The 19461-nt window shown below is 32.5% G+C and overlaps 1 protein-coding gene across 1 annotated transcript in view; it reads right to left on the bottom strand.

Annotated features, from left to right (window-relative positions):
• Positions 1 to 19461, bottom strand: part of LOC123703062 (pikachurin-like) — a 145350-nt gene that overhangs the window by 26800 nt on the left and 99089 nt on the right. The window contains exons 4-7 of the mRNA XM_045650938.1: positions 18681 to 19021; positions 16607 to 16715; positions 7894 to 8095; positions 1974 to 2118 (exon numbers count right to left, since the gene is read on the bottom strand). Coding sequence (XP_045506894.1) covers positions 1974 to 2118; positions 7894 to 8095; positions 16607 to 16715; positions 18681 to 19021 — 797 coding nt within the window. The remainder of the gene's footprint in view (positions 1 to 1973; positions 2119 to 7893; positions 8096 to 16606; positions 16716 to 18680; positions 19022 to 19461) is intronic.

Here is a 19461-nt window from a genome sequence, read left to right as displayed (position 1 = left end):
TTGATATTAAATCGTGACGAATTAACTTTAAAAAAATAAAAGTGTGGCAAATTTACACATACTTTTTTATGTGACGAATTAACTTTGTGGCAAATTTACAATAACCCGAGCAAAGACATTTTTGTTAAATGTTTGAGGTTTTAACGTTATCTCATAGAGAATGCTGTGAGATATGGAAATTAATTCATATTTTCATTTATAAAACTTGAGTTTAATTTGACATTTAATTTAGTGCGGACAAATATTATTAAATATGTGTCGTTTCACTTTGATATGCGTGACAAGAACGAGAGTCAACTTTAAAAATACTTGGAGATAACTGTTTTTCTACTTCAGAGTTCATTCCGCATATTATATTATAATTTCAAAAGGCCATTCACAAACAGGTAAACCAATCGAGATACAAATCAACGGAAAAAGAATTCTAATCACTAACATACAGGGTTCTTTTAAGATTAACACGCACAAAATACACGCACAGCAATAATAAACGTATGTTTCACTCAAGAAATGTTCAAAGTAAGGAGAAATACGGCCGCCCTGAGACGCCTGTTTAAACAAGACGCTTTAATTAAAAAGATGCATTACTGTACTAATACTTGGGATTAATTAAGGTCCCTCTGAGATGAAGAAACTATATTACTCTATACTTCTCTCGGGAGTTCTTGCTAAATACAGTTATTATTTATGATGATTTAATAGCTGTTTTATGAGGTATTTTCAAATATTAATACGAAAACGTTAATAGACATTATATATTTTGTTAATTTGTGAAAGTAATTTAATGCAGTTTTGGTAAAGTCAGTTATACCTACATAAAATTCATAGCAATTACTGCTTATAATCTAAGTAACTATGACTAATTTTTTTTCGATCGCTATTATAAAGCTTATAGACATCATTGCTTGTCCTATCTAGGCACATAGTCAACATAGACCTCTTATTATTGTTTAGGCCACAATCCAGTCCGCTGGCCAAGTGCGGGTTGGCAGATATCACATATTGTCGAAATAATTTATTTTATTTTCAGAATATCGGTTTACCACTTACTTTGTTTCACAATTCCAATTAATTATTTTATACTGTTGACATGTGATCTGTTTGAAATAAACTGTGCATTTTACGAAGCGACAAAACTAATAAATTTTAACCAACCGAATTAATATCATTGACAGAACGGGGTTAATTAAGTTTTACGGTTAATTTAACTTAAATCAGAGAGAACTCATCAAATTGGAGAGCAATTCAACGGTATGGAAACTGAAGGGATTCCGGGAACGTTGTAATTATTATTTTACTTTGATTTTGTTTTAATGTAGCAACATTTCTAGATAGTATAAAGTAAAGTCGCTTCTCTATGTATGCTTAGATCTTTAAAACTACGCAACCAATATTGACGCGTATTTTTAAATAAATGTAATAGTTGAAGAGGAACGTTTTAGTATATAAATTGTTAAGTTTAGGGCAACGCGGGCGAAGCCGAGGGTGAGAATGCTAATAATATCCAAAAAATCTATATTTAAACACTATTGTTTGCTTGGTAGAGAGAACTGCATAGTGATAAGGCAGACCATTGTGTTACATTTTTACCGTATTATATTGTTTCTTTTATTAAAAAGTTATATTTAAATAAATAACATATATATATTTATAGTATAGAAGTGGGTCAAGCTTACACGTGCTGAATTATATTACATACATATTATATTGGATATGGTGTTTACTGGGAATTGTGATTTGGCGAATCGTGGGTCAATTGCAATCAATTGAGATAAAATTCTACGAATCCTTATGTTGTACCCACGTAGATAAATAGAAACCCGTTTATTATTACTTTGCTGGAGTGGACATAAGTATTAAAGATATTATTATTTAGTTTAAATACCATCTTCAGATCACATTTTTTTTATACAAATTACACGTTATTAACCTAATGCAAGAACCACACCACCAATACAAGAACTACGACTCACCTTAGAGCGTCCTCTGACCCGCTTGCCTGCGTTCAACCGCAGCCATGCGTCCCAGCGGTGACGATACACCGCTATGGTGTTCCAACGACCTAAACGCACAGGTTCCGGCGAACGGAGTACTCCCGCCCCGCTTCCACAGTCGAACCTGATACAAGTAATATATTTCTAAACGATTTGATTATAATAAACAACAATACTTAAATTATGAAAACTGCGCACAATGTGTCGTGCCCATAGTTAGCATCCAGAACTCGTATTATAGTTCAAATCTAAACGCTCGCGATGCGCTTTGTCAGTCATAAAAAATAACACTGCGTATACCCGGCGCGGCCTAAGATGATCCCTATGACAGTTCGTCTTAGTGATTGCTCGTATGATGGATCGAGACCTTCCGCCTCTGCAATGCAGCTTTTCGGAGGGCCGCCCGTGTTTGCACCGCCAGAGGGGAACGAACGGGCAGACGAGTTAGCCAAGGGGGCCGCTCTGGGGTTGAGGAGGAAACCGGATTACGATCTGTGTCCTGTTTCATTCGTCAAGCGTATCTTGAGACAAGATACGATCAGCGAATGGGATAGGAGATACGACGTAGGAGGAACGGCCGGAGTCACGAAGCTCTTTTTCCCAAGCGCTGCTGCTGCATACAAGGTAGTCGGGAAATTAGACATCACACACCACACCACACAAGTACTGACTGGTCATGGTGGATTCGCCTTCTATTTGAACAGATTCAAGCTGAAGGAGAATCCGTCATGTCTATGTCAGCCCGGAGTAGAGGAGACGGTTCCTCACCTGTTACTCGAGTGCCCAATTTTTGCAAGCAATAGATATGCTATTGAGCAAAAATTGGGCATGGCGATGACGGGTGAGAATCTGCCTTCCGCCCTGGGGGACAAGTGTAGGGATGCGTTCTTGCAATATTGTAAGCATATTGTAGTCGTAGTTAACCAAAGAAATAAGTAGTGTGTGATATTAGTTTAACTGTGATATAGGATTAAGTTGAGTGTTTTTGTGCCGTGTTTTTATTAAATTTTTACTTAATAATTTTGTATATTTTATATTGTAATTTAATTTAAGCTCTTATAATTTTAATTGTACTTATTTATATTTATATTATGTGAGTAACCAGTATGTTAATATTTCTAAAAATTGAAAAAAAAAAAAAAAGCAAGAAAAGTCTCTGGACTATAATCCAGAGGTGGCGCGAACACCCTGTGATGACGGGTGCCTTTAAAAAAAAAAAAAAAAAAAAAAAAAAAAAAACATCCACAACGCAGAACTCGTATTATAGTTCAAATCTAAACGCTCGCGATGCGCTTTGTCAGTCATAAAAAATAACACTGCGTATACCCGGCGCGGCCTAAGATGATCCCTATGACAGTTCGTCTTAGTGATTGCTCGTATGATGGATCGTGTCGATACTTTACTATTTTATAGGCAAAGGCGTGGTTTGCATTCAGCCACGTCGGTAAACATGTTTTTACAAATATTATAAAATGAATTTTTAACGTCTATTATGTAAACGAAACGGTAAGTAAAACGAAAGTTTTCCAAAACATAAAAATGCACCTTATCATTTTCTCGTAATTTTTAACCCGTTTAACACAGTGTATATTATTTTATCATGAAAATGGAATCCCCCATTTAATTTTTCTATAACTTATATTATCATAGGTAAGTAAATTAACGCGAACGGAAATTAATTAATTAATTATGCTGCGATCTTCTGTTCCATTCAATAGTGAATGAACTATAGCTTAAGCATGGAAAAAATGTGAACTCGTTTCCATTATCGAAATTTGTTTATCGATACTTTCCGCACTAGTCGATAAATGCCAACGATGTAAGTTTTGAAGGACGTAAACGTAAAGTCAGATTGATATAATTTCTCGTAAATGTTAAGAATTGTTATAATGCCAACGGAATATCATTGTAATAGCATAAAGCTACGTAAAAATTAATAAATGCCATTTTTAGACGCCTCCAATACGTTTCTAATTTAATGGTGACGCCATTACAAGTTTGTCTCTTGAGAATAACTGTCAGTGTCATAGGGATCATCTTAGGCCGCGCCGGGTATAATTCATGTTATGGCTGTAATGAAAACGCTCACAACGCGTTTTGACAATCACAGAAATATGTATCACAATCGAAATTCGTGTTGTGACCGACTTGCGTTATTCGACCACGACGCGCTCTGGCAATCAAGAAGAGCCATGGCACGTTCTGAACATTTACTTATTGGTACAAATAATTAATGTCTGTCCATTAAGGTACAAGTCCGAGACGGGCCGCAGACCGCAAACTGCAACAGCAAACTGCAAGCGACAACACTTGCTTCTATGAACATCTATGAATCGCTGCGCGTTGCGGCTGCAGGCAGCAGTGTCGCCGCGCTTGGAATCAATTTCATAGATGTTCATAGAAACAAGTGTTGTCGCTTGCAGTTTGCTGTTGCAGTTTGCGGTCTGCGGCCCGTCTCGGACTTGTACCTTTAATGTCGGTAGCTATCTATCTATCTCTACATGATTGTCACAACGTTTCGCAAGTGTTTTCATTTGAGCCATAACACAAATTTCGAGTTTATTGTGGAAAAAATATGTACTGAAATCGCTATAGTATAAAAATGTATAAAATTATTACTCAAATTATAAATACATACTTAAAATAAATACTTAAATTGTTAATAGCAAAAGAAAATCTCTGCACTTTAGTATACCAGTTTTAATACTTCGCAACTCGTTCATTGGAGAACTCTTACAAAACATCGCAATCGAAGATACCTACTTAGCTATCTTCCTTCCTGTATTAATTTTATTTATAAAAACAATTTATCCTATCCAACTAATATTATAAATGCGAATGTTTTTGTGGATGAATTTATGTTTGGTACACTTTCTCGTAAAACTTTTTATAATATCAGTAGGCATCTCCTGATGCCAACACACGAACTATATAGATTTTGCTCGCAGGTAAAACAGCACACAGCATACCTAAATATTGAAAAATTGTTTTGAAAACATTTACCACGTAAAATTAGAAACTACATCAAAACAACTTTACCTGCATCAAAACTCTACAACATTCTACGTTGAAATAGACATACAATAACACTGCTATAACACAAGGCTTAGCAAGCCAGGCATAATTAATCCGATGCATAAGCCTCATCGATTATTTAATTAATATCGATTTTGTATTATGCTTTGTACATATTTTAATTAAAGTCCGAGCTGGTTTCATTGTGCTTGTTGTACTTGTTTCTAACAGTTGTGATTTAAATTATGTATGGCTTAGAATTGTTTTTTATGTGCAATGCGTTTTTATCAGACAAGATATCGAGTGCCCTTGAAATAAAAACGCGTAGCAATACCACAGTATTATAATATTATATTGTAATACTGTGGTACAACAGTTGAAAATTATTACTCAAAGGATATATATAAAGAAAAAATTACCAGTATAATTTCAAGGGTTTCTACACTTTAAAAAGCGTAGGGTGATTTTAATCACAACTCAATAATTACTTTTATAAATCTTGTTCTGTTTTAAAATGCACTTCAAAATATTTAATTTAATTTATCAGGCTTCACTTTAAACTCACATTTAGAATATTAAATTAAAATGCACCAAAAAGCTCTGATTGCTTCTAAGTGAAATTCTGTGAATAACAATTCAGTATCACACAGAAAGTTAGTTCGGCAAAAGTTGGTAGCACTGAATATGTTTGTTGCTCTTTCAAGTGTACACTGGGATTGGATTAAGTTTAAACTTTTGATTGTGGAGTAACATGAATATTTTTACTTCTTTTTCAGTTTTATTAACATTTATTTTCATTAAGTTCCGGTTGACTCAGCAAGGATATAGAAACATCAAAAATCTACAAACAAATCAAAAGTCTTTCCTTTTTTTAATACGTTTCTATAATAATTAATAGCAATAATGTTTTCTAACCAAATGTAATACAAATATTAAATACATAACAAGGCGAGACTCTTCTTAAACATTCTCGACTTTAACATCTTGTTATAAGTTACGAAATATTTTAATCGACTGCTTTTCAATTAATAATACGAACCTACAATTGACAATGATGGTATATCTCATATTTAGGTAGGTATACAAATCTTTTTCATATAAACACAGATGTTTCAGCAATAGCCTACATGTGAGAGCCTTATTATTAAAGTTTTGGTGAATACGAATCTAGGTAACCCAGCTTTTCCTAAGCTCCTTAAAGATGAGCCACAAAACATGTAGGTGCTATTAAAGCGTCGCTTCCTCTTTGTTTTTTGTAAACTGAGCCGTTTTACTTGAAAGTGAGGTACCTATTAAAAATTGCAATAGTGCAGTAAATTATTTATTTTGGCATTGGATAACCTTATCATGTATGAGGGATTGATAACATTATCCAATATGCATTATTGTAAATGTTAATGTTTGGTAACTGAAGAAAGAATAATAACAAATATTCTTATAACAAACAACTAAACCACCTTCACGCGTCGGTAACGCCGAAGAGACAACAGCAGCTTTTAAAAATAAAGACATTATAATTCGAAAGTTATGAGTCGATTGTTAACCCCGCATTTTTTTGAAAACGGTTCAAAATTGGCAATATCGAATACACACACAGAATTCGGCCAAAATAGTCCATAATGAAACTATAACAATATATTACAGTCATTCACACTGATTTACCAAATAGCTTAAAAGGAATAACGCATAACAGCGGGCGGCCGCTAGATGGCGCTGATCATTATTTTTAATCTGCCACAAACGCTCTGTATGGAGGTTTTATTACTCATAACACGGTCGCTCGTGAATAGGTTATTATACGGTGTAAAATGAAATTCATAAGTGGTGCTTCCATATAATTTTTCCTGTGAATAAATACACGCACAAGTTTATGGCCTTGCGATGAATCGAGAAAGTGTTTTTGAGTGTTTCGAAACACGTTTGCCTGGTATGAGTAGGTATTTCTGTTTGCAGTTTATTCTTCGTTTGCACCTGTGTTTGTTTGAAAAGTTTGTATTTGCACAGTCTCTATAATATTGTATATACATTATGTCTTGCATTATGTATTAGGTACATACTAGCTGACAGATAGATAAATCTCCTCATTTTTTAAAAACTTTTCCATTATTCTATTGTGCGTAGCGTGATCTACAATATCGTCTTCCAAGATAAACAATGGTATAAAATCATATTTTCTATTCGTACCAGTTGAACCAACAGGTCATCCGCAGGCAAAGGCGTAGTAACTGTTAAAATTGATATTTTTGATTTTATGGCATTCAAATGCTTTATAAATATAAATTTATAAAGAATAGAAAAAAAAAAATCGATCACGAGGCGGGACTCGAACCCGCATCCTTTCGCGCCATTCCGGGGCGGATGCCTGACCAACTCAGCCACTCGTGACCCGCCAGAGCGATCGAATTTATTATATTCTTTCAGTTTTATGTGTCTGAGGGACACAGCAATTGAAATGGTCAGGCATCCGCCCCGGAATGGCGCAAAAGGATGCGGGTTCGAGTCCCGCCTCGTGATGGAATTTTTTCTATTCTTTATAAATTTATACACGTAGTTAAATTTATACACGTAGTAACTATTTACTTATCTGCCCCCGTACCATGATGTCTATAAGCAGTATTTTTTCCAGTATGAGAAAAAGACAGCAATAAGCGCCATCACTTACCTATACTGGAAATAATACTGCTATAAGACATCTTGGTTACCACCCTGTGTTTATACGCGCCACGTAACGTGTGTATTTCAAGCCAGGACGTGCCAAAGAAACACGCTGAGGATATATTTTAACCTGTGGAGAGATACATACTAAAACCTGCCATTCAAACGCGGCGTGGCGATCTGTTACCCTGTATAGAGATACATACTAAAACCTAAAAGGAGAGCTCACCTCAACTCCACATGCCCGTTCCTCAACACCAACGCTAGATAATCCCCAGACAGATCATCATGTTCACCAGTCAACAACAACACGCCTCGTGCCCGTTCTGGTCGAACTCGAATTCGTAGACGCACGCGTTTGTACGCGCCGCGTAGCGCGTGTAACGCTAGCCAGGACGTGCCGGAGAAACGCGGCGTGGATATTTTTTGATCTGTGGAGAGATATTATATAATTTAGTGGAGTAATTGTTGATAAACAACTAGGAACTTGTAATCTTACTCATATAGGTTCTACACATCAATTCACACATCTTATGAATGTTATTATTGTAATAATTTTATGGCACTAGCCGGCAAATTTTCTGCCTGTACACCTTAATAAACTAGCGGTTTGTATTTATTGAAATATAACTCGGGACCTATTTTAGTTTAATATAATATCAGAATATCGGGTACCTAAGCCATTTCAGAAGACTAAGATTACAAATACCGTAACACGAAAATTGGTATTAATACGAATATAATTCCAGTAGCTATTAAAAGATCCTATATTTAGACCAAAATAACTACCTAGCTCAGCTCTTAATTGGATGAGACACCTTTGATAGTCAGGCAATATGGAACCTTTTACACTTTTATCCTTTTAGTCATAGTATAACTCAATCACAGTATAGTCAGTTAATCTTAGTTTATGTATAAAATATATTTTATCTTCGTAATAATTTGACAAAGAATGTATTTGCTTAGAATCCATAATTTAGCTGATAATGTTGGTGTCTAAAATTCTGTCTCTACTAAAATTATCGATATCGTATTTATTTTTGCTGCGTAGAAAATTTCTATGAACTGAAGAGGTTTTAGTCAGAGTAATTATTTTATCTTCTTTGACGTATAAGAAACTAAATTCTAGGTTTGTTATTTCGCTGAAATACTAAAATCTTTAGGTTTCCTTTTAGTTTCTATGTTTTGAGGATATTAAGGATGTTTGCAAGATTCTATTGATATTTATATAAACCTGGAAAATTATCACCCCATTTCTCTGTCTGTTTTCTTTAAATTACCAAAATATACGATGCATTATTTTGTTTGCTGTACAAAGTGTTAATACCTAAACCAATTAAGAAAATAATTCACAATTTGATTACAAGATTCGTATAATTTATTACGCAAACATACTTACTTATAATATTGCATCTAAGACAATGATCACATTATTATTTAAGTAATAATTACAAGTAATACATTTCATAATTTATATAAGACAATAAAGCCCTGTAATTAAATTTTCCTCGATCTAAATACCAGAACTAAAAAAAAAAAACTTCCCAAGTTTTTAATCTACCATCCTACATCTACCTTCCAACTCGAATAAAAGGACAAAAATCGTAAAAACAATAGCTACCGTATTGATTTCTACCCGTTAGAATAAGAACCCGGTCCCTAGTCCCTTATCAGAAACTTCTGGAAGTCGTTCCCACTGATAAATGCTCCGATTTGACCCACTTTTGTTAGGGACATTAGAGATTCACAGGAATCCCGCCTCATTCATTAGAGCTATTAAAAATTCCTCATAAAATTCATTTGAAATTAAATTATTCTCAGTTTATGGTCCGGTGGCGTTATTAAAATACTTGGATTTTGAGGATGTAGCATTCTAGGGCGGTTATTTATATGAGTGTATTAGGAAAAACGAATGTAATGGCATTATTTTTCATTAAAAAAGTATAAGCCTGGCATCAGGAAGGTCTCGACTTTGAGGATTATTTTTGATGGGATTAACTTTAACTTCAAAATGACTCAATAGATCTTTTAGAATCCGCGACTTTTGCTGTAGGTAAAAGCACAGACTAATAATCTTCTTTAATATATATAAATCTCGTGTCACAATGTTTGTCCTCAATGGACTCCTAAACCACTTAACCGATTATAATAAAATTCGCACACCATGTGCAGTTCGATCCAACTTGAGAGATGGGATAGGTTTTATCCCGAAAATCCCACGGGAAAATGCGGGGTTTTCTCTGAAAACGCGGGCGAAGCCGCGGGCGGAAAGCTAGTAATATACTATGTATACAAGTAATAGGTATAACATAGCATTGCCATATAATAAATCTATATTTTCAATACTAATAGACAGTCCATGTATATAAATAAATATAATATAGAAATACAAATAAAAAAGTGAATGTAATATGTTTAGAAATGCTACAATAAATAAACATCGTTTGGAATTAGCTGCAATATTGGCTAAAAACCTGTCACTAGGTACAATACAAATACTTTTTCGCCGAGCTAAAAACGTAAGATACTAGGAATCCATTTTAAATGTTAGCATTGTTTAAACTAAAAGCTGTTTGCTATCTGGATGAGTTAAGTTAAATAAAACAGTAATTCTTGCGGCTTAGTGGCTACTTTAGCTGAGTCGCTTCGTGATTTATGTTTATTTGTATCAAACTAGAATATGTTTCGAAAATCGAAAATAAGTCTTATGTTGTCCAAGTAAGAATAGGAACGTCAGTGATCTTTACGTATCAAATTTGTGCCAATTATCATTTGAAAAATATGATTTACTAGTTAATTCTTTTTCCAATAACGATTAACTTAATTTTGTTAAACTAATGCAACAAATTAATAAATAATTTTGTATTTAAATACAAGTTATTTGTTAACTCAGATTATTATTGTAATTGAATTATTAAATAACACTTATGACATCACAAAATGGCGCAGAATCGATCCTATTCTTTATAGTTGAATCGCATTGTATTGCATAAAGTCTTGATAATGCGAAGCTTCAAAAACTTTAATTCCTACATTAATCGTTTAACCTACTTCTCTATACATTAGTTAATTTATACATAATTCTTGGCAGAGTAACTAGCGAGTTTGGCTTATTGTTAGTTAAGGACTTACAACGTTATACGGTCACGTTTTAGCACTTAGATAAAGAGGGATTTGAACTTGTGTCCTTTATATTTTTCGTGGTTAAAATTGCCGCTTGAGTTAATAGCTGTTAATTACTTATGGCTTAGTGATGAAAATAACGGTCTATATACTAATGCATGAATGAAAATTTTACATTAAAAACTGGTTTCATTTTTGCATCTGTAATTTTTTAAAAGACTAAATCTAATTATATCTTATACAAAAAATATTGCACCACACATATTTTTATATAATCTTCGTTTTAACATCGTTTAATCACTCAATAGAAGATATTTATTATAAGTAAAAATACCAGTTTTAATTAAGATTTTAAAAAACCGTAATAAATAAAACCACGCAAATATTTACTTCAAGTAAACATTCACTGAGTCTCCCTTACGTAGATAAGTCACGGTAGGTATCATATAATCAGGAGTGGGATTCAAAAGACGTCCTTCCGAATTTATAAAAGATCTCCCTCCTCAAGGATCCGATCCCTTGAGTGCTTTCAATACAAAATATATAACAGACCCTAGATCGGAATGGATAACATGTACATTTTCGTGTGACTTTCTATATCTAGATTGAGTGCAAAGCTTTTAACTGTTGCGTTCGCTATTATTGTTTCAGAGGTTTTATAAAGAGACATATGGAAACCTAAAAAGGCAAGGAAACGTCTTGTTAATAAGTATGCTAAGAATGGTTGAGTACATTTCTGCTAATAAATGAGGTAAAGTAACATATTTACAAATTCAAATAAGACATTTAACAACGTATTAAATTCTTTATATAGATATAAGTATGTTGTTGAAATCTATATGTAAAAAAGTTTTCATAAATTGTAATAAAATTGTACTAATAACTAAGTAAGTAAATAAAATTAATACAAAAAATACATTATAATATTTATTAGCAAATTTTACATATTCAGTTCACAATTTTGCTCTGCCTTCTGAACTAGGTTAATTAGTTCATAACGTAATATAACTAATATATTTAACCAGCTTTTAAAAAGTACCTACTCTGGTTTTTTGTATGTTTGTCAAACGATTATTCGATCAATTATAAATTGATCTCCATGATACTTTTTTACCTTATACTTCAGAGGTGTGAATTTTAACGAAGTTTATTCAACGCTTTACTTAATCGGTTCTTCGTCTTTTCTAAAAGAAACAACTTCTAAATTATTTCGCACAATTTGATACGTAAGCTTCAACATCTCTTTTTCCGAAAGCTTTTAATTTTTTCTGGAGAGATATTCCAATAATTTCAAAATATTCCAGCCTTTATCGATAGCTTGGCGAATGTTTTATCTAGAATCTATACTAATATTATAAAGCTGAAGAGTTTGTTTGTTTATTCGTTTGAACGCACTAATCTCGGGAACTACTGGTCCGATTTGAAAAAATTCTTTCGGTATATATCATCACGCTACGACCAACAGGAGTGTATCCACAGGGGTGAAACCGCGCGGCACAGCTAGTTATTTATACGAGTCAATGTATGATGAATAAATCAAAAACTGCAAAACCGATTTTCGATTGATTTACCCAGTAGAAAGTTACATAGTTCATAAATGATTACAGGTCAGTTAATATTTCGGTATAGAAACAAAAAAAAAATAGCAACAAATCTAGGCGAGCTACCAGGAATACATGACTTGTATAGAGATTACTAGGTACGTGCGAAAACCATTACTATTTCCTAGGACCATTTCGTCCTACCCAAAACTGCCTTTTTGATCTGAGTTATATTAAGTGATGCGAGGGGCTTGATCTATAATACAAGGGAGGGTTGGGGTGAAAAATACGAGTTCATATAATTGTTTTGGGGACGCTTTACTTCAAGTGATGAACAAGGCTTAGTGGTTGATGATTATTTGATGTTAGAGCTTAGAATGTAGTGAATTGCTACAATGTTATTTACTAAGTGTTAATAGATTGCAGAGAGAAGTTTGGATTAAACTGATAGTTTTTTTTTTTTTTTGTAAAATTAACCTTCTAATGTTGATGATGTGATAACGATGAAATTAAGTTACGATAATTTGATATAGGTAATTTACCACATCAATATATTTATTATCGAACTATGACAGTAAATAAGATTGATTTTATAATAAAAATACGGTAACGTTGCATAAAAAAAACAACTCATGAATGGATTAATTATTGTATTCTCCTTTTAATAATGTTATAAGAAAATTTGACATGGTGTTATTTTGCCATTTTTGTCATATTTTTTAATCATTATTTTAACAAAAGTATCAAGAAGGAATGAGCGCTGTTTCTAACATAGATTAATGCTACAGAATCCGTATATTAATTATCCATCCAAATCTCAATGTAATGTTGCATATGGATACTAAATTATGAATTCCTGAAACCGGAAGGACTTCGCCGCCATGTTGCTGTAGCTTCCGGTACTTCCGGTGTGTACATATAGATATATAGCATCGTTGTAATCATAGTTTTAGAGGAAGAATTTATTTCTTGTTTTTAATCAAATTGCTGGATAATTACTGCTTTACGCGGAATTCATTGAAGCAACTCATAAAAATAAGAAATGTGGTTTAGGGCTGATTTTTCAAAAAACTTATTCATCGAATAACGTATTAAACTACCATTACAAAAATGTATTCTAATTATCCGTATTTAACTGTTTACAGGTGACATTTTAAAATGTTCGTGTAATACCTACTTTATTGGACGGATAAATTTTAAGCAAGGATTGAAAAATCGGCCCTTAAATTATTAATTTCAACCGTTTTGATATTAACAAGATAAATGACAAAGTAATACGTAAATTCTTAGAACTTTCGATTTAAGAAATGGTCTTTACCTTTTATTTATAGGTAAAATTTTATTAGTGAAAATTCCGTCACGTTCCTAAACGCGCATAAAATGTTTATGTATCTGCTTAAATTAAACAAAAACCCTTTGTTTTGAAATTGCCTATATTGTATAGATTAGGTATACCTAGGTACATGAGTATTCCTACATAAATCTAGATAACCTATAGGTAATAGGTATATCTACATGAGTCTTTAGAGCATTGAGTAGTCCTAAAAAATCTATCTATGACTTCTTTACTTTTTTTTTCTAGTCTTTACTTTATTATCTATGCCCACAATTTTCAAAATCAGAATAAACCGACATCAAACCATAGAGCACTTTATAGAGTATATAATATCAGTGTGGTCTCTCTTTATTTTAGTCTATGAATATTAAACAGGCTTCAGTTTTAAAGACTTCTACACAGCTATTACTCAGAAATATCTTGATGGAACTGAACACGCGATCCTTGCATTTAATATCACGATCCCATTAGATATAACGATAACATTCTTTAAGTAATGACTTTTTAGTTTAGTTATTCGTATACCTTGTATAAAATATGTTTTATATGCAATTATTTTACATTTGTAATATGGTGTACCTATGTTTTAAAACACTAGCTGTGCCTCGCGGTTTTACCCGCGTTGCTCCGCTCCTGTTGGTCATAGTGTGATGATATAGTCTATAGCCTTCCTCGATAAATTGGCTATCTAACACTGAAAGAATCTTTCAAATCGGAGCAGTAGTTCCTGAGATTAGCGCGTTCAAACAAACAAACTCTTCAGCTTTATAATATTAGTATAGATTTCTACTTAGGTTATATTTAATAAGAGGTAAGATTTTATTGCTTACGAGTTTTTCTTTATATTGTGTCACTCAAATCATCAAATATGCAGTTCTGGTTTTTATAATATGTTACTAACCTTGTTGCGTCTCTTAGGTTGATATCCGAATACAAACAAAATAAAATATAGCCTATAATGAAGCTTTCTGCTTATGAAAGTCTTTTAAATCAGTCCAGTAGTTTTAGAGCCTCTTCGTTTCAAATAAAAATATCTCTTCTATTAAAATAATTGTAGAGATTATATTTTATCAGCCGCAAATTAAAAGGACAAAATTTACAAAAATTGCAGGCGAGTATTATCGGCGAAGTTAAACAAAGTTTCCAAAGTATAATGGGCAACTTGATATTGGTATTATAAGAAAATTACTTTTAAACTTCGCAATGACGAAGAATGTAAAGCGCCTTCAGACGATCGGCGATAGAATTATATTTACACGATTGAAAAACTTAACAAATTACACAAAATGCAGGTACGCTATGAAAATGTTTTAAAAGCTAAAGTATTGAATATCTGTAAAAATTTAGGTATGTTTTAAAGTGAAAAAAATGTTGTGTGGTTTTATGAAACCAAGGTAAAAGTGAAACTTTCTTTCACACTATAGACATTTAACTAAAAATTATCGTATTTGTACGATAATTATCGTACGTATCGTGCGTCACGCAACATGCGCTACACAGACCAAAAAGTTTGAGACGATGTAATAAAAGTTTCACTTTAAAAGTTGTATTTATTGATTCTTTATATCTATTTTACTAAACGGTCGTACGTGTATTTTACTAAACGAAATGCATATTTATCTTTATTTTGTAATCTAAGTATGTACCTATCTAATTAATAATTTAATATTATTATCTGACATATCGAGATTCAATTGCACGAGTATTGATAAAAGATGTTTTCATTAATGATGTTTAAAAAAAAAACCTTAAACATAAAACGATGTAAAAGTTAGTCTGATACACCCTTTATCGATCAATACAGTGTAGGGGCAAAGGGTTACCTTGACAACAACCTTAAATTTGTAATCGAAGGCAGTGTTTATAAACTTTTAAGAGCTCTTTTTGTATGGGCTTTATCAAATTATTAACAGTAATTGTTATAACAAATTCAATATTTCGGGTTTGAAATTTACTTTACTGAGGAATATTTAAAATAAGTAAGTACATAATATGTGGACAAAATATTTTCTTTGGTTTTTTGGTCAATTTTTCTCGTAACATAGTACGAAATTATGGGCCAAGTAAGTATAATACTTTTTATTTCATTATTATTCTACATAGTTCACATATTATTACGCTAATGAACATATATCTATAAATAGAATTTACCGTTGACCTTTCCGACACTTATAAGGTTAATCCAATCACCAATGGCCTTATAAGTGTATTCAAAGGCATAGAATTAACGTCGTAATTATTTGGTAATCTTTGATAGAAAACTTGTCCATAAAGAAATTTAATTTGTACTAATGTGAAATCTATTATACACCCCAATAGAGAATCACCCCTAGTACTTATATGACCCTAATACCTATGGGGATGAAATCATTATATATGTAGGGATTTAAATTAAATTTTTGGATGGAGAGATGATGATAATAGATTTTAACTTTTGCTAAAATTTTAGACGTAAGTATAATTCATACCACTAGAGATTATTATGGCAGAAAAACGTATGTCAGGGCATCGAGTATGCCAGTAATATTTTGAATACCTATCCTAAATTACCTAAATAAGCATTAAATACAACTCAAAGACATTTTTAGTACGTTTAAATTTAACGTACGCTTTAGCTAAGATTATAGAATTATAGAACAGAATATATAGACATTTATTCCCGAAATATGAAACTAGGACCATGCAATCGTATTTTTTTAAGCTATTGCATAGCTTCTATCGCGGGCCTTGAGCGCGGGGACCGAATCGAGAAATTCCGTAACGAAAAAACCTCACGCTCCCCACTCCGTCGGGCTCGGAGGTGTGGCTTGAAGGCATGCTATGCAATCAGCAATAGCTTTACCGCGGCAGTCCCCGAGTGCCACATGTCTTTTATTTCTTCAAGCACATATAAAAACATACACACAAAAACAATAAGAACACAATAAAACAAACAAACTTACCACTCCTACATTTCCTATACACACAGGTACATCTCGAATCTGTACAGGGATCACAGGAACAACTCTCCACTGCTGTTGTTCTTGCTGGAGATGACGTACCACCTGGCACCTGGTAGAAATTTTATTTAAAGAAATTGTATTAAATGTTAGGTATGTGTTAATAAATATTTGCTTTAATTCTAATACATGGTAGATATAAATAAATTCATATTTATGGAGCACGCTATAGGACCAGTTGTAATTCAAGAACACGATATGGACTTTAAAACGCTAATGTATCAATGAATAAATAAAATGAAATATTCTATAGTAAATGACGGATATTTTACTTTTTTATATTATATTAAAATAATATATTAAATTTGTATAAATAAATATGTATTTAAAGAACCCAATATACTTAATGGTTTTCAATGAATATTTTTTTGTAAGTTTAAATAACATGTTTAGGAAAAACACCAAATAAAAAATTATTCAATAGTTAAATGTTTAAAACTCCGAACATTTGCAATAAAAAATACATTGTTTAATATCAAATAGATATCGTAAAACAAAAGCCGATCACGTATATATAACATAACATAAACGCAAAATTCCAAAAATTGCTTGAATTTTTCCACTCCCAAAAATCCCATAGTTCAAATTTAATTATCAATTCTTCAATCACAATTAAGTGCGTCTATTCATCTTCGAAATATATAACATCCTATTAATATTACGGGGAGGGTTCTCGAAATTGAAATGCAGGGAGCCAAAAGAGTGACGAACCAATGAACCGGCAAATGTGATTATACGTTATTAAAATTTAACACATCGACGTTACGCTGCATTACGGTTTTAATAAATTTCATTAAAGCCTGCCGCCGTCTATTGAAACGGTACAGACAGCAAATAAAGCAAAAAAAAAAAACTGCCAACGAAAATTGTTTTGAAGTGAAACAAAAATTGTTTTCGGGGTTGGAAAAAAAATATAGTGTAACATTTTTTCGTTACGCGTGACATTTTTCCGTTACGCGCCATCTTTTTCTTATCCCTACCACGCGTGATTCGACGTATTTCTGTAAAGTTGCATAAAGTAAATTATTTTTTGAAAAATAAGGTCATATAGAAGTTTCACTTCTTACGTGTGTACACTAGTACACGCACACATTTTTTCCGACACAAGGAGGGTTTTTCTAATGTATATTACTTTGCGAAACTCTAAAACCTATATAGTATGTCGTATTTTATGTGAGTCGCGAGGACAAAGGGTTTATGAAAATAAATTAAAAATGGTGCCAAAAAGTATCTGATAGTAAAATTCTACAATTTTAAGTCCGGTTTTTGAAGTGAAACTTCTTTATCGGGGTTGGAAAAAAATTTTGTGTAACATTTTTTCGTTACGCGCCATCTTTTTCTTATCTACGCGTGATTCGACGTATTTCTGTAAAGTTACATATAATAAATTATTTTTTTGAAAAATAAGGTCATAAAGAAGTTTCACTTCTTACGTGTGTACACTAGTAGTTAGTACCTACACGCACACATTTTTTTATTATTTTAAAATCTTGTTAAAAATATGCGAAGACGTAACAAAACATGTACATAATAATAGAGACAGCAAAACGTATTTTTCTGGGAAGTATATGAAAGAGCATGTTTTAACTTTGACCTATCGACTGCCATTTGCAGAATATAATTGAAAAGATCAGCGAGTACGGAGATATGATTAAAAGTAAACAAAAATTGACTCAGGCGATGTTCGTTACAAAAGTTCATTCACACTGCGAATCCTCTGATACCTGCGTTGTGTATTTTACTTTATATCGGTGTTGATAAAATAACAATTTATTGTCTGTATTCGCAAAAATAAAAATTGTCTCGTCACTATTACTTTTAAAGTTAAGTATTATTATTATCTGTGCTTTTAATATTTATTTTTGATTCGTACTTAGTTGCAAAATTGGCAAGTCACTCTTACTTAAAATAAATCTCTTTAACCGAAAATCAATTTACACATCGTCTAAAAGGTACACACATTCACTACAACCATTACTCTCTTTCAAATGCGCATAAAAACTTAGAATGTACTTACTTTCTGTTCCATGCTCGGTCCTAATGTAGTCACTTTTACTTTATCGAAATCACTAGACTTCTCCGATATAATATTCAAGTCGGCGTTACTGACGCCGTCTTCTATTAAACTTTTGAATCCATCTAGCTCTTTGCTTTTTTCGCCGGTGTAGGAGTAATTTTGTCTTCTGTCTTCTTTATGTATTGGTGTGTGTGTTGTTAGTCTTTCGATATGTCTATCGTTAATATTACTTATTCTATTGGACGGCGCCAGCTCTAGCTCCGCAGAAAATGAGACGTCTTTCTGATAGAGGACATCTTCTTTGATGTCGGCGGCTTCCGTCGCCTTTGTTGCATTGATTTCTGTTAACAAGAGAGCAAGCTGTGATTGGCAAGATAATGTTACTTCTTATTAAGTTGCTAAGTTATATTAATTTAAATACTTGTTATGTGTGAGAAATAAAATCTTGGTTTAATCGATAGTAAAGTGCTAATGATATTATGTATGACACGTAAAAAAAATCTTTATTTTATTTTCTTATTATCAATTATTTTTGTTCGTGTTAAAGGTAGAAAGTAAACATTAAAGGTTATCTCGAAAATATACACATGAGCGCACTTGTACAATATTTAGCACATTTAACATTTCGTAGAAACATAAATTTTATCTCTGCCAATAATTGTTTCTCGGAACGAAATTTTCCAGCTGTATTCTTTGATATTCATCTGTGAATATACTCATCTGTTGCTCTAACTTTTCACGAGAAGGTTTTAATCTACGCAATTTAGATACGCGAATCAAA

The sequence above is a fragment of the Colias croceus genome, chromosome 25, assembly GCF_905220415.1.
Source record: "Colias croceus chromosome 25, ilColCroc2.1".
NCBI lineage: Eukaryota > Metazoa > Arthropoda > Insecta > Lepidoptera > Pieridae > Colias > Colias croceus.
The sequence above is the reverse complement of the archived record's forward strand: the minus strand, read 5'-3'. Positions and strand labels throughout refer to the sequence as shown.